The sequence below is a fragment of the Chiloscyllium plagiosum genome, unplaced genomic scaffold (genome assembly GCF_037043375.1).
Source record: "Chiloscyllium plagiosum isolate Xiang-an unplaced genomic scaffold, Cpla_swu_hap1 HiC_scaffold_30, whole genome shotgun sequence".
Lineage (NCBI taxonomy): Eukaryota > Metazoa > Chordata > Chondrichthyes > Orectolobiformes > Hemiscylliidae > Chiloscyllium > Chiloscyllium plagiosum.
In genome coordinates, this window is record NW_028270168.1 from 43,665,299 (window position 1) to 43,679,744 (window position 14,446).

Below are 14,446 nucleotides of genomic sequence, written 5' to 3' on the forward strand. Positions count from 1 at the left end.
CACTCTATCACTCTGACAGACACTAAATACAAAATCAAGTTCTCTGCACTAAAGTGTTGACTCTGGTTGGATAGATTTTGAGGAGTCCTCATTCCCCTCCACTGCTGTAATCAGTTGCTAATATGTCCACCCCCTTAGTATTTTGGCTTCTTAAACCAATTGGCAAATAACCACTTCTTGGTGACCCAGATTGATGATTCTTGACCGTCAATGAAGTTGCATTTTATTTCACATCTCAGATATTTTTATAACCAATAATTATGTGTACAAATAAAACAAAGAATAAAGAAAGCGTATTTAATTGCCCCTTTGATTTTTTTCTGCCGTGTGCAGTGGTGCAGGGGGTGGAGGGAGTTGTTCACAGCAGTGTCCAGGAGATTAATCTCCTTCGCCCACAACTGAATAACCCTGCAATGGGAATTTGAATTACATGCTGTTTTTAAGCATAGATAAGGATACTGAATGCTGTTGGTCTGTAAATCAAATCTGAATTATTATACTTTTAATAACTAATGCACAAAATTAATGTCTTACACTCAGGAGCATATCATTGTGTTTTGCTTTAATCTATAATTATTTTCTTACTACTTTTCGAACACTGAACGCACAAGAATGTTTCTTTCTGTCACCAGATCAGTCCTTTTGGCACCTTGATGTGATAGCATATTATTTTGTTCAATAAAAGACCTTCAAATTATAAACAATTAAGTTCTCTTAAGTCCAAAATGTATACTGCATGGTGATAGGAAGACAGCAATGTCTTAAATCCTACACTGCATGGGTCTGTTCTGACTGTTGATATATTCACTGTGAGCTGAAAATGTGTTGCTGGAAAAGTGCAGCAGGTCAGGCAGCATCCAAGGAGCAGGAGAATCGACATTTCGGGCATGAGCCCTTCTTCGGGAATTCACTGTGTGTCGAGCTCACCAACTGGTGACTTCAAAGTTTTTTATATTGTAAAGTACAGCTAAAATGAAATCTGCAGATAACCACTGCTGCTACCATTTTAGGGACTGACTTACCAGCATATTATGAGTGGATACACTACCCCTAACCGTTCTTGTTGCTTTAGTCGAGTTATGGAGTCATAGAGCTGTACAGTGCGGAAACAGACCCTTCAGTCCAACTCGTCCGCATCAACCAGATATCCTAAACTGACTTTGTGCCATTTGCCAGCACTTTGCCCATATCCATCTAAACCTTTCCTATTCATGTACCCAGAAGAAGGGCTTATGCACGAAACGTCGATTCTCCTGCACCTTTGATGCTGCCTGACCTCCTGCGCTTTTCCAGCAACACATTTTTCAGCTCTGATCTCCAGCATCTGCAGTCCTCACTTTTTCCTATTCATATACTCATCTAGGTGTCTTTTAAATGTTGCAATTGTATCAGCCTCTAACACTTTGGCAGCTCATTCCATACACACACAACCCTTTGCATGAAAAAATATCCCCTTAGGTCCCTTTTATATTTTTATTATCTTTATATCTTATTATCTCACCTTAAACCTGCGCCCTCTAGTTTTTGGACTTCCCGACCCTATGAAAAAGACCAAGTAAATTCACAATTCCATAAAAGGTACCCCCTCAGAGGACAGTCAAGCTATGAAAGGTTAGAGCAATGACACAAGTATGATCCAAGAGGTTCCTCCAGACAATCTGAAACGCACTGATGCACAACACCGTGGAAGAGGCTCCAGCAGAGAACAAGTTCACTGCTCACCAGAGTTCACACAGACTACACAAACAAGCCAGCTTCCACTCTGTGTATTGTCCTTACTTCAAGCAATTTGTGCGCGGCATGGTGGCTCAGTGCTGCCTCACAGCACTAGGGTCCCAGGTTTGATTCCAGCCTCGGGCGACTGTCTGTGTGGAGTTTGCACGTTCTCCCAGTGTCTGCGTGGGTTTCCTCCGAGTGCTCCGGTTTCCTTCCACAATCCAAATCAGGTGAATTGACCATGCTAAATTGCCCACACTGTTAGGTGCATTAGTTAGAGGGGAAATGGGTCTGGGTTACTCTTTGGAGGGTCGGTGTGGACTGGTTGGGCCAAAGGGCCTGTTTCCACACTGTAGGGAATCTAACCTAATCTAAAAACTATAATGCAATTTCATAAGCACGATTTATATTACTGCTCATTTTGTATGATTGATATATATCCAAGACCAGTGTAAGTTTTCCTTAGAAAATTTTTGTGATGATTTTAGAACACACGCTGAGATGTTTCCAGTAAATATGCTCTTGTATGACATGAACATTTATAATAGGAAAATGTCTGTACCTTATTTTCTGACATGCATACGTTGTTTAATTTAAAAATGCACACAAATCTATTACATCCAGTGCCAAAAAAAATCAGCAAAATATTTAGGTTGTGGGAACAAGGGAAAATGGATAGAATAGGACCAGTATTTGCTCCACAGGGTCTTTTGCTCTAAATTTGTGGTCCACGGACAAAAAGGTTTGAATACCACTGCGCTACATAAAACCAAAGGGTTTTTTTGGCAAAACATTTTTTTTGAATGAATTCTTATTGAAATAGAATGGGAAGATTGTTATTCAGAGCTGGGTGCATTGCTAACGTGGTAGAATGGTGCCATCTGCTGCTCATCAATACTGCAGCATTGCGGGGAACAAATATTCATTGATCAAAAACCTTCTAAAAATTTCACATAATTCACATAAAAATATAAACCACGTTTTGTGCTAAAGACACAACAGATAAAATCTATAGTTAAATCTTAGAGGATTTAAATAACTACAAGAAGTATTTTTGACATTAAATATTCCATATAGCATATTTTTAAAATGCATATCTGCTACTTAATTGATATCCTTATATATTTAGATTATTCTCTTTATTGAATTTCGATTTCTGGATTCTTCTCACTGACTGAGTAACTCATTTCAAAGTGTGACTGCCAAGTTTTTTTTCTTGGTTCGACTATTAAGGGACCAAGATGAAGTTCAGAGACACACTAGCCTTGATCAAAATGGATGGCACAATAGGCTCAATGCCACTGCTTCAGATTTGGAGGGAGTTAGAGGCAGTGTGGTCTTGAATGTTTCTGGATCAGACCACATGCTGTGCGTGGTTCTCAGCCTGAAGGCTGGTCTGACCCACTTGAGTTCCACCGTGGATGGAGTAAGGAGGCAGGTTCTGAATGGAGAATTTAATCCCGTGCTATAGGAGCAATCTGATCTAAGCTGGCCGTTGAATGTTGCTTTGGCAACATTGACTTTTACATGCATGCTGTAACCTATATAACACAACATAACATAATATGACATCACAGAATAGGGCTCCAATTTCTTTCCATCACCCGGCTGACTAGAAATCTCTTCTGCTCCTGCCAATCACCAATGGCATCTATTGGAAGGATTTATAAGTTGATACTGAACCTGTTGGACTCATGCTCAGCAAGTCCTGGAGTGTGTCTAGAACCCTGAGTTTCCTGAACCAAAGGCAGGGTTGCCATCTACTGTGTGAAACTCCTCCTAATATGGACAGTTCATTTATTTTAAGAGCAATAGATCAACTCTGGGAAACATATGAGTTCACTTAATGAGACACAAGATGTACAGGAAGAAATGTCGAAATACATCCAGGACCCCAAACAGTCTTTCCAGGTGAGACAGAGATTCACCTGCCTCTCCTCCAACCTAGTTTACTGCATCAGGTGCTCCCAATGTGGTCTTCTCTACATCGGGGAGACCAAACGTAAACTAAGGGCAAATTTCACCGAGAAACGCAGCTGGGTTCACAGGGGCCGACCTGACCTCTCAGTCATCGTCCATTTTAATTCCCCTTCCGACTCCCTTACTGACATGACCATCCTTGGTCTCTTCCATTGCCACAGCAAATCAGACCACAAATTGGAGGAACAACACCTCACCTTCCGCCTGGGCAGTCTACAGCCCGGATGACTCAACATTGAGGTCTCCAATTTCAAATAACCTCCCTTCCCATCCCCCAACTCCCTTCCCAGCCCTGCCTCCTCCCCTCCATTCCTCTGATCAACCCTTCATTCCAGTTACCAACCGGATTCCATCCTCCTATTGACCAACCAGATCATAACCTCTACCTGTGTTCACCTATCTCTACTAGCACCCACCTCCCCCCTCAACCCCCTCCAAACACATCCCCAGTCCTGAAGAAGGGTTACACCCAAAACATTGCCTTCTTCACCTCCTGATGCTGCCTGGCATGCTGTTTTCTTCCAATCTCCTGCTTGTTTTCCTTGGATTCTAGCATCTGCAATTTTTTTGTCTTGAACCAAGCTTCTGTGGACAGAAAGCGGAAGCAGTGTTTCAAGTCCAGTGACCAGTTAACTCTGAAGACAGAACACTGGACTCAAAATGTGGACTCTGCTTTCTCTTCACAAATGCAACCAAACCTGCTGAATTTCTCCAACAATTTCTGGTTTTGTTTGTAGACAATGTTTGTTGATCTAGTGACATGGATTTGAATCCCATCATGGCAGACTGGAAGCCTGTGACCGGCAGTGTGTCGCTAGGATCAGTGTTGGGTCCACTGCTTTTTGTCACTTATATAAATGAGTTGAATGTGAATATAGGAGGAATGGATGGTAAACTTGTAGATGACACTGACAGTAGCAGCACACTGTATTGTCTCAAAACTGAACGATCCTTTGACCAGATGGGCCAAAAAATGGCAGATGGAGTTAAGATAAATTCAAGATTTTGCATTTTGGTAAGGCAATTCAGGGCATGACTTATACACATAATGGTAAGGTTGTGGGACTGTTGCTGAACAAAGAAACCTTGGAGTGTAGGTTCATAGTTCCTTGAAGGTGGAGTCACATATGGACAGAGTAGGGAAGGCAGCATTTGGTATGCTTGCTTTTATTAGTCAGTGCATCGAGTAAAGCATTTGAGAGGTCATGTTGCAACTGGAATACTGCATTCATTTCCAGTCTCTCTGTTTCAGGAAAAGTGTTGTTAAACTTGAAAGGGTGCAGAAAAGATTTAGAAACATCTTGCTGAGGTTGGAAGGTTTGAGCTTGAGGGAGGTGCTGAATAGGTTGGGGCAATTATTTGTGTGTGTGTGTGTGGGGGGGGGGGGGGGGGGGGCATCAGAGGCCAAGGGGTGACCTTATGGAGGTTTATGAAATCATGAGGGGCACGGATAGGGTAAACAGTCAAGATATTTTTTTCCCAGGCTAGGGGAGTCCAAAAGTAGACGACAGAGGTTTAAGGTAATTTTAATGTAGAGTGGTATGCATGCATGCAATGAGCTGCCACAATAAGTGGTAGAGGCTGGTAGAATTACAATATTTAAAGGCATCTGGATAGGTGCATGAATAGGAAGGATTCTGAGAGATTTGGGCCAAATGCTTGCAAATGGGACTAGATTAATTTAGGATATCTGGTTGGCATGGACAAGTTAGAAAAGGTGTCTGTTTCTGAACTGTACAATTCTATGAATCTATGAGTTGGTAAAACTGCGATCCAATAAAAAAAGCTAGGTTAAGGGTGACTACAGAATCACTGTTGACTGTCATAAAACCCCATTTGGTTTAATGACATCCTTTATAGAAGGTAATCTGCCTTCCTTTCCTGGCCTGCCCCGCCCCATGTGACTTCAGATCTACACCAATGTGGTTGCCTCTCAACTATCCTTTGGACAACAAATGCTGGTCTAGCCAGCAATACCTACATCCCATGAATGAATAAAAATAAAGTTAGCTCTTTACATAGAAAACTTGAGTGAGTTTTCTCCCTCTGCTTCACATCAAAGACTGAGTTGGATTATAACACTTGGAGTTTCATATTCACGAGTCTTTTGAAGTTGAGTGGACAAGTTGTCAGGGTTATTAACAGAAAAAAAATCCCTTAATTTGTAAACAGAAGCATTTGCATGTGTGATATATGTAAAACATATGCGAGTACTTCACATATATTCTACTTTAATTTCAGATTCCCAGCATCGACAGTACTTAAGTATTAGATTAGATTACCTACAGTGCAGTAACAGGCCCTTCGGCCCAACCAGTCCACACTTGACCCTCCGAAAAGTAACCCACCCAGACTCATTCCCCTCTGACGAATGCACCTAGCACTATGACAATTTACCACGGTCAATTCACCTAACCTGCACATCTTTGGACTGTGGGAGGAAACCCATGCAGACACAGGGAGAATGTGCAAACGCCACAAAGACAGTCGCCCGAGGCTGGTAATCAAACCTTGGACCCAGGTGCTGTGAGGCAGCAGTGCTAACCACTGAGCCACCGTGCTGCCCTAAATTGCTTGAGCATACACACTCCCAGTGCAGTACTGAAAAAGGGCTACATTCTAGGATGTCTCATGTTAAGGGGTTAATCTGAAAAGATTCTGCAGCATCACACTGAGCAAGGGATTGCTGCCAGTGTTTCTGTCTAAACTTATCGCTTAACCAACACCTAAACCAAATGATCTGCTCATTTACCTCATTATGTTTTGTAGATCTTTCCATGCTCAAGTCAGATGTTTTGCTTTTCTGTATTACAAGTGTCTATCCTTCAAAACCATTTCTGCTGCTTGAAATACACAATGTTCCCAGCACAGAAACCATTCATATTCATTTTGATGACTATGCTCATATGCACCTTATTCTACTCTTCCTCATATCCTCATTAACATATTCTTCCTTTCACCTCGTATCACCTTAAAGGCATCATTTGACTCAACCACTCCTTGCATAGCAGTTTCAACAAGTTTGCAGAGTCAACCGGAGATCTCAAGGTCATTGAAGGCACTTTGTAAATGCAAATTCTTCCTGTACCCATCCAAGAGAAGTCCCACTGTGGTCTCGTTTGTTTCTTTTGCTGAAACATAAAATGTTGGCTTCTATTTTCCCAACAGCGCTACCAGGACTTGATGTGATAAATGTATAAACTCAATTTCTTGGAAGACAGTTTCCACAAGCCTTCAAAACTAAATAATAGCATCAGTGGTAACCATTCATTTCCTGTCAGAATGCTACACAGTGTTTCAGAAAAAAAAATCAAATGAAAAGCTAATGACAATGTAATGATATGAATACAAATAGCCCATTGTGGCTGCGTTTGAAATTGACTTGGCATCAATCAAGTGGGGCATTAATGATAGCTAAACTGCTGAATAGATATTGTTACTATTTTATAACACCCAGCACTCCGAATTTATTGCACATAAATATATCCAAAATGAACAGCCACAATTTCCTGAGGCTTTGTATTTCAAATGACAGACATGAAAGTGCAAAGTTGTTGCAGTGACTGATGAGCAAACTTGCCAAAAGAGTGGGCTGTTTGACTTGAAGGCAATCTGACTGTTGCAGGCACCTAGTACTCTCGGGCACTTGCACACAAGGATCCACCCGGACTCGATACCAAGATGGGCAGGACTGTACCGTTAGAAATGTTCTCTGATCAACTGATTATAGAGCTCTGGTGAACAGCAGGTGACACTTGAGCCCATGGCTTTCTAGCTCAGAGGTAGGATCACTACCAGCGTCACAAAAGCCGTAACTGTATCATTGCATTGAAGCATGTCTGCTATTATTGTTAAATTAGTGGTCAGAAAGACATCCATTTGCTGCTGCCTCATACTGGAATATCCCAACCACAGTCAAACTAAACTATTTAAATATTTTTTTCCCACGGAAATATAGATGCATGTGATTCAAAATCAGACATATTCAGAAGATATTCGATGATTACTGAGAGAGCAGATCAGAAACCTGAGAGAACAGTGTGGATCGAGAATCTATGAAAATGGAACTGAGCTACGTACAGCTCTCCACAGTGAGTTACATTGAATATCTTTCATTATCCACTTGTGATATTTGACATACCTTGGCTTATCCAGTATGAACAGCATTCAGTTCCACCCAGGCTTTACATATTTCTTTACTACCTGTTTTTGTGTAGAGCATATTAACATTTGTTCTAAATTTACCTTGTATAAACCTTTTTTTAAATATAACCTCAGGCTGTCAGGTACTTTAGAAGTACAATGGCTGCCAAGCTGCACACAGCAAGATCCCACAGAGCATTGCAATAATGACCAAATACTTCCTGGTGATGCTGCTCGAGGAATACAGAAAATTAGGAAGAACTCTTCTGATCAGCTTCTAAAGCACATCTTCTTATGTCCACCAGAGAGGACAGGTGGTTCAATGTTTCATCCACAAGCTAGGGCCTCCTGCCATGCTACACTCTGTCAGTGCCGTATGAGTGCTGCTACTAAGCTAGTTGAGCTAAGGAGTCCAAGCAGAGCACTCAACAGCTTGAATACTACTTCCTCAACATTAACATGACTTGCTGGTTACTGTCCCAAATTGGCTATGCTGAGCCCTCCTCTTCAAGGCTGGCTTCCCCCTTGCCAGCACACCATTACCTTTGCCTCACACTCTATTTGTTTTTATTTCAAAAATATACGTTATTCATAAAAATATTTTGATATCTATACAAGTGGTGATCCCATTCACATGCATACATTGCATTTCTTTACATACAGAGATCGGACTTAATTATTTGTATATACAAGTACGTATGTTGACCCTCCAGATATTTAGCTGAGGTGTCAGGAGAGCCCAATTACTGAGTGGGTCTCCCCATTGTTCTTTGGCAGGCAGACCTTACACCACGGCTGGGCAATTAATTCTTCCAAGGGGCCACATGAGAAACCTGAGTTGTGTTGAAGGGCTGAACCAACAATAAGTTGAACACAATTTTGCTCAGTATTAATTTTCTCCCATTGTAAAAAGTACTAAATTATATAGTTTTGCACTGAAACTTATAATCAAAAGAATAAGGATATTCTGTTACAATAAAGATATGAAATTGTGGAGTAGGTCAAATATAGAAGAAATAAACAGTAAAAACAATAATTTGAGTATTTCATTTTATTTTTAACATGTTAATCTCACAAACCAATAATGAAAAGTTGTTTCATTATTGTTCAGTATTACAAACAACAAACTCTATACACAAAGCAATAAGTGCTTTTGATGTTTCTCAGCTCATTTTACTTGTTTAGTGAGAAAAAGCCAGTCTATTTTGGGCTTGAACAAGTGCACTGAAATCTGGTTGAATGTCTGAGGTGGATATGCGAAGGACAGCTGAGAGGTGATCATCAGTGATAGAGGATCTGTATTTGAATTTGTAGAACTTCATCACTGAGAATGCCTGTTCGCATATATAGGTAGATCCAAAGAGGACTAGAATCTTCTGAGCATGTCTCCTCATGTGTGGAAAGTTCTCCTCTTTGAGGGATGAGTAAAAATCAAGCAGTGAGACTGGCCTAAAGTACTCTGCCAGAAGTGTGTCAGACTGCAGGTCAATGAGTTCAAGCTGAACATCAATAGGTGCATTCTCCAAATTGCATGTAAATGGGGGAAAAAAATCATGTGCATTTCATTCTCAACCGTTTTAAAGTTTTGAAATTGCCTTGAAAATTCACCATGCAATGCTTCTAACATAGATGAGTACCATGGAGGTGATCAGCTGAAGGTGCAGCTTCCTTCTGTGTTGGCAAGTGAGTGAGAATGTTGTCCTCCATTTGGTTTGAGAGAAGCTGCAACTTTCTCATAAAAGCCTTCACCGAGTTGTACATTTCATGCACAAAAAGGCCTTTGCACTGCAGTTTCACATTTAGTTCATTCATAAGTGCAGTCACATCATCAGCAAAACCAAGGTCTGCAATCCAGTCTGCATCTGAAAGCTGTGGAATGCCATTCCCTTTCTTCACACAGAAATCTTGAATCTCTTCTCTCAGGTCCCATACACTTTTCAGCATTTTGCCCAGGCTGAGCCACCTGACAGCTGTGTGGTAGCCTATGTCACGATGTTCAGTCTCATTTTCCTCCAAAAGTGCAACAAACTGCCTGTGATTCAAAGCTCTTGCCCTGATGAAGTTAACTACTTTAGTTACAACATCAACCACATGGTTAATTTTTAACACTGACTTACACAACACTTCCTGATGTATAATACAATGCAAAAATACCAATTTCTGTTCAGGGTCAATTTCTGTCACTTTATCCTGCATTCTCTTTAAGAGCCCAATATTTTTTCCCATTAGATTTGGACAACCATCTGTTGTCACACCCGCCAGCTTGTCCTATTTTAGTCCCAACGTGTCCAAATATGCATTTACCTCCATGAACAAATCATTACCAGTTGTTGTTCCTTTCATAGACTGCATGGCTGTCAGCTCCGCCGTGATTTTAAAGTTCGTAGTTATCCCATGTATGAAGATGAGTAGCTGGGTTGTGTTACGTACGTCGCAGCTCTCATCCAAAGCCAAGAAAAAAAAGTCAAAGTTGACCGCTCTGTGCTGCAGCTGAAGCGTCAGATTTCTCGTGATGTCCCCAATCCTTCTCGTTACAGTGCGTCGGGAGAGGGGCACATTCTCAAATGTCTCCTTTTTCTCCGGGCATATTAGCTCTGCAGAGTTCCAGCAAGCACTCCTTAATAAACTCTCCATCAGAAAACAGTTGACTGTTTCTGGCGATTTTGTGGGATATGACATAACTTGTCTTGGTGTGAGCTGACATTTGGAGGGCTTGCCAGCAAGCATCACTTTTAGCTGTTGATGCATGCGTGCACATACACGCACACGTGCGTCCATATGTAAAAAAGCATCCTTTTCAAAACAAAAGCAACAATCGTATTGCGTGCATCGCGTAAATAAATTAGAAAATAAATTAAAAAGTAAGATTGACTGCATGCGGGCCAGACAGAAACGACCATATGTTGATAATTATGTTGACCCTCCAGACATTTAGCTGAGGCGTCAGCAGAACCCAATTACTGAGTGGGCCCCCGTTGTTCTTTGGCAGGCAGACCTTACACGGTGGTCTTTCCCCACCATGCCTTGGTGGCAGCTGCCCCCTGCTTCAGCACATAGTCCTGGACCTTGGAATGTGCCAGTCTGCAAAACACAGTCGGGGTCAACTCCTTCAGTTGGAAGATCAACAGGTTTCGGGCAGACCAAAGAGCATCTTTTACAGAGTTGATGACCCTCCGAGCACAGTTGATGTTCGTCTCAGTGTGCATCCCGGGGAACAGACCGTAGAGCATAGAGTCCCGCGTCACGGAGCTGCTCGGGGCGAACCTCGACAAACACCACTGCATTCCTCTCCAGACTTCCTTTGCATAGGCATATTCCAGAAGGAGGTGTGTGACAGTCTCACCCCCTCCACATCCACTTCGAGGGCAGCGTGCGGTGGGCCAGAGAGTCCAGGCATGCATAAAGGCTCGCACCAGCACAGCCCTTCTCACCACCAGCCAAGCAATGTCTTGGTGCTTGTTTGAAAGTTCTGGTGATGGGGCACTCTGCCAAATGACTTTGACAGTCTGCCCCAGGGAACCGCTCAACAGGATCCACCCTCTCCTTTTCCCAAAGGGTCTCAAGGACACTACGTGGTGACCACTTCCTGATGTACTTATGGTCAAAGGTGTTTTTCTTCATAAATTTCTCCATGAAGGACAGGTGAAACGGAAAGGTCCAGCAGCGAGGCCAGGCCCATCCTTCGCAACACAGGGAAAGGTAGAATCTCAGTATGTAGTGACACTTGGTGTTTGCGTACCGGGGATCCACGCACAGCTTGATACAGCCACATACATAGGTGGCCTTCAGGGTGAGAGTGGCATTGGGTGTGTTTCTTTCCCCCCGTTGCCCAGATCTTTATACATTGTGTTGCTTCGGAACTGGTCCATTTTTGATCTCCACATGAAGTGGAAGATGGCCCAGGTGACTGCAGCGGCACAGGTTCTGGGAATAGGCCAGACCTGTGCCACATATAACAGCAATGACAGTGCCTCACACCTGATGATCAGGTTTTTACCCATGATAGAGTGACCGTTGCTTCTATCTACCCAGTTTCTGCCTTACTTTACTGATATGCCCCAGCCCCTCTGAACCAAACACGCAGCACCTTCAGGTGGTCAGTCCTGAAGGGGATAGAGGATTGGTCGGCCCAGTTCCCGAAGAGCATGGCCTCGCTCTTGTCTTGGTTTACCTTGGCCCACCGAGGCCCGTTGTAACTGGTCACAGAAGCACACAAGTCTGTGCACGGAGAGCAGATCCGAGCAGAAAATGGCGACGTCATCCATGTACAGGGAGGCCTTAACCTTAGGCCCCCGCTGCCAGAAATAGTCACCCCTCTCAGGCTCGCATCCTTCCTGATGGATTTGACAAATGGCTCAATGCAGCACACAAACAAGGCAGGCGAGAGAGAGCAGCCCTGCCTGACTCCAGATCTGACTGGAAAGCTCTGATTCCCACCCATTGATCGAGACTGCACTGACAATGTTGGTGTAGAGCAGTCGGATCCAATTGCAGATTCCCTCCCAAAGCCCATTTTGGAGAGATCATCTCGCATATACGAATGTGATATCCTGTCAAAGGCTTTCTCCTGGTCCCGGCTGATGAGGCAGGTGTCCACCCCCTTGTCCTGCATGTAGGCAATCGTATCCCTGAGGGGTGAGAGACTCTCAGCGATCTTCCTGCCCGGTAAACACAGGTTTGGTCAGGGTGGATCATCGATCCCAGAGCAGACCTGAGCCAGTTGGCAATGACCTTTGACAAGATTTTGTTGTCTACGTTTAATAGTGAGATTGGTCTCCAATTTCTGATTTCCTCCCTCACCCCTTTCTGCTTGTAGAGGAGGGTGATGATGCCTTTTCTCATGGATTCGCTCATATTAGTATGCTTCTGGCAGGCACTATAGACCTCCAGCAGGTCCCTGCCAATCAAGTCCAATATAGCAGAATAGATCTCAACCGGTAAGCCGTCGCTGCCGGGAGTTTTATTCTTTTTGAAGGAGTCTAGGGCTTTGGTCAGCTCATCCAGAGATAACGGCTGGTCCATCATCTCCTGTGTTCAGTTTTCTAAGACCTCAGTGATAGAGGTCAGGAACAACTGGGAGGCTGCGCTGTCAGTTGGCTTCAAGTCATACAAGACTGGCATAGAATGATTTGCTGATCCTCATGACATCAGCCTGAGATGACGTTACCGAGCCATCTTCTTCCTTCAGGCTGCTGAGCACGGAGTTCTCTTTGTGCACCTTCTGGAAGAAGAAATGTGAGCACGTCTCATTCTGCTCCACGGAGTGGACCCTAGACCGGAAGATCATCTTGGAGGCCTCCAAGGCAAAGAGCGAGGCTTGCTGGCCCTTCACCTCCTGGAGGTCCTCCGGAACATCGAATCCAATCGTCTGCAGCAGGAGCAGGTTCGGCATACTTTCCTGGAGTTGGGACAGTTTTCCCCACCTCTCTCTCACCTCCTGAACACCTCTGAGGATGAAGAACCTCTTGATGTTCCCCACCAGTCTGCTGGCGACTCAGAGGGGCTTCACGGTTCTCCAACTGGCGTAATCCCTCGAGCTGCTCAATGTTTCCCGGGGTCAACAGCCTCATGCTCTGTTTGTAACAGTCCCACTTGTGCTATCTTCCAAAAACAAGGTTAGCTCATGGCACCACATCACGATGTGCCTCTACTCCTACCTGCTTTAGTTAAAGGTTGCTTGTCCAACAGTTTTCCAGACCCACATAGTAAGTAAATTGAATGTTTATTACTCAATTAGATGATTCTTAAATGTAAACACCCCCACACCTATTTTCAATAGAAAAATAAGGATGCATTTAAATATATTGAAAAAATATTAGAATGCAAATATTCCAAATTGCTCACAACAGCATCCAAATGAAGTGTAAATTCTAAAAGAGATCCAAATAATGCTGCAGAGCTTACATTTGTAATCTGACTGTTTAAATAGAAAGATAAGAACTACATTTATTGTTTCTTTTGTAACCTAAGGTCAGCTCAAAGGACTTTCAGCCAATTATGTGGTTTTAGTGGGTAACTGGTGTTAAAGTTGTGACAAAGTTCCAAAAAAACGCAAACCTATGAATTAAGAGTCGGCCAGTGGGTCCACTGTGCCATTCAACCAGATAGTGGCTGATCTGTGTACTCCACGATCCCAGCTACTCTTACAACCTTTCACCCCCATGTTCGTAAGGAATCTAAATCTGCCTTAAGAGTACGCAAAGACTCATGTTCCTCTGAGGAAAACAATTCTCATTTAAGAGGCTAATCAGCAATCTCTTGTATTCAACCAGCCACCATAACTCTAAATCATCGTGTAAAGGAGACACTTTCCCCACCTACCTTGTCTTCAGGACACTGGGTAATAAACTTAGTTAAACTGATCTAGTAGATGGTTATTATACTTCAGTTGAAATTATCTTCGAAAAAGAAAGAAATGCAATAGAACTGACCAGACAGGGTTAAAGGGGAGCTGTGATCTCTCCTAATCTAGATGTAACAGGCAAGAAGTTGGCTTTAAGAATTAAAATTAAATGGAACATGGATCAAATAATCTCAAATTAAATTTCATGGAATTATGGACTAGTCTCCATTTGGTTAAAAAGAACAGAGCGAAGCTTTAAAAATG

The 14,446-nt window shown here is 42.9% G+C and overlaps 1 protein-coding gene across 1 annotated transcript; it reads right to left on the minus strand.

Moving 5' to 3' along the window:
• Window positions 1–8,883: 8,883 nt before the first annotated feature.
• On the minus strand, window positions 8,884–12,861 carry LOC148142186 (general transcription factor II-I repeat domain-containing protein 2A-like). The gene is made up of 2 exons (XM_087976980.1): window positions 12,640–12,861; window positions 8,884–10,107 (listed from the first exon to the last, which is right to left on the minus strand). The coding sequence occupies exons 1-2, from the start codon at window positions 12,859–12,861 to the stop codon at window positions 9,460–9,462; spliced, it is 870 nt and encodes a 289-aa protein (XP_087833106.1). The 3' UTR covers window positions 8,884–9,459.
• Window positions 12,862–14,446: the final 1,585 nt, after the last annotated feature.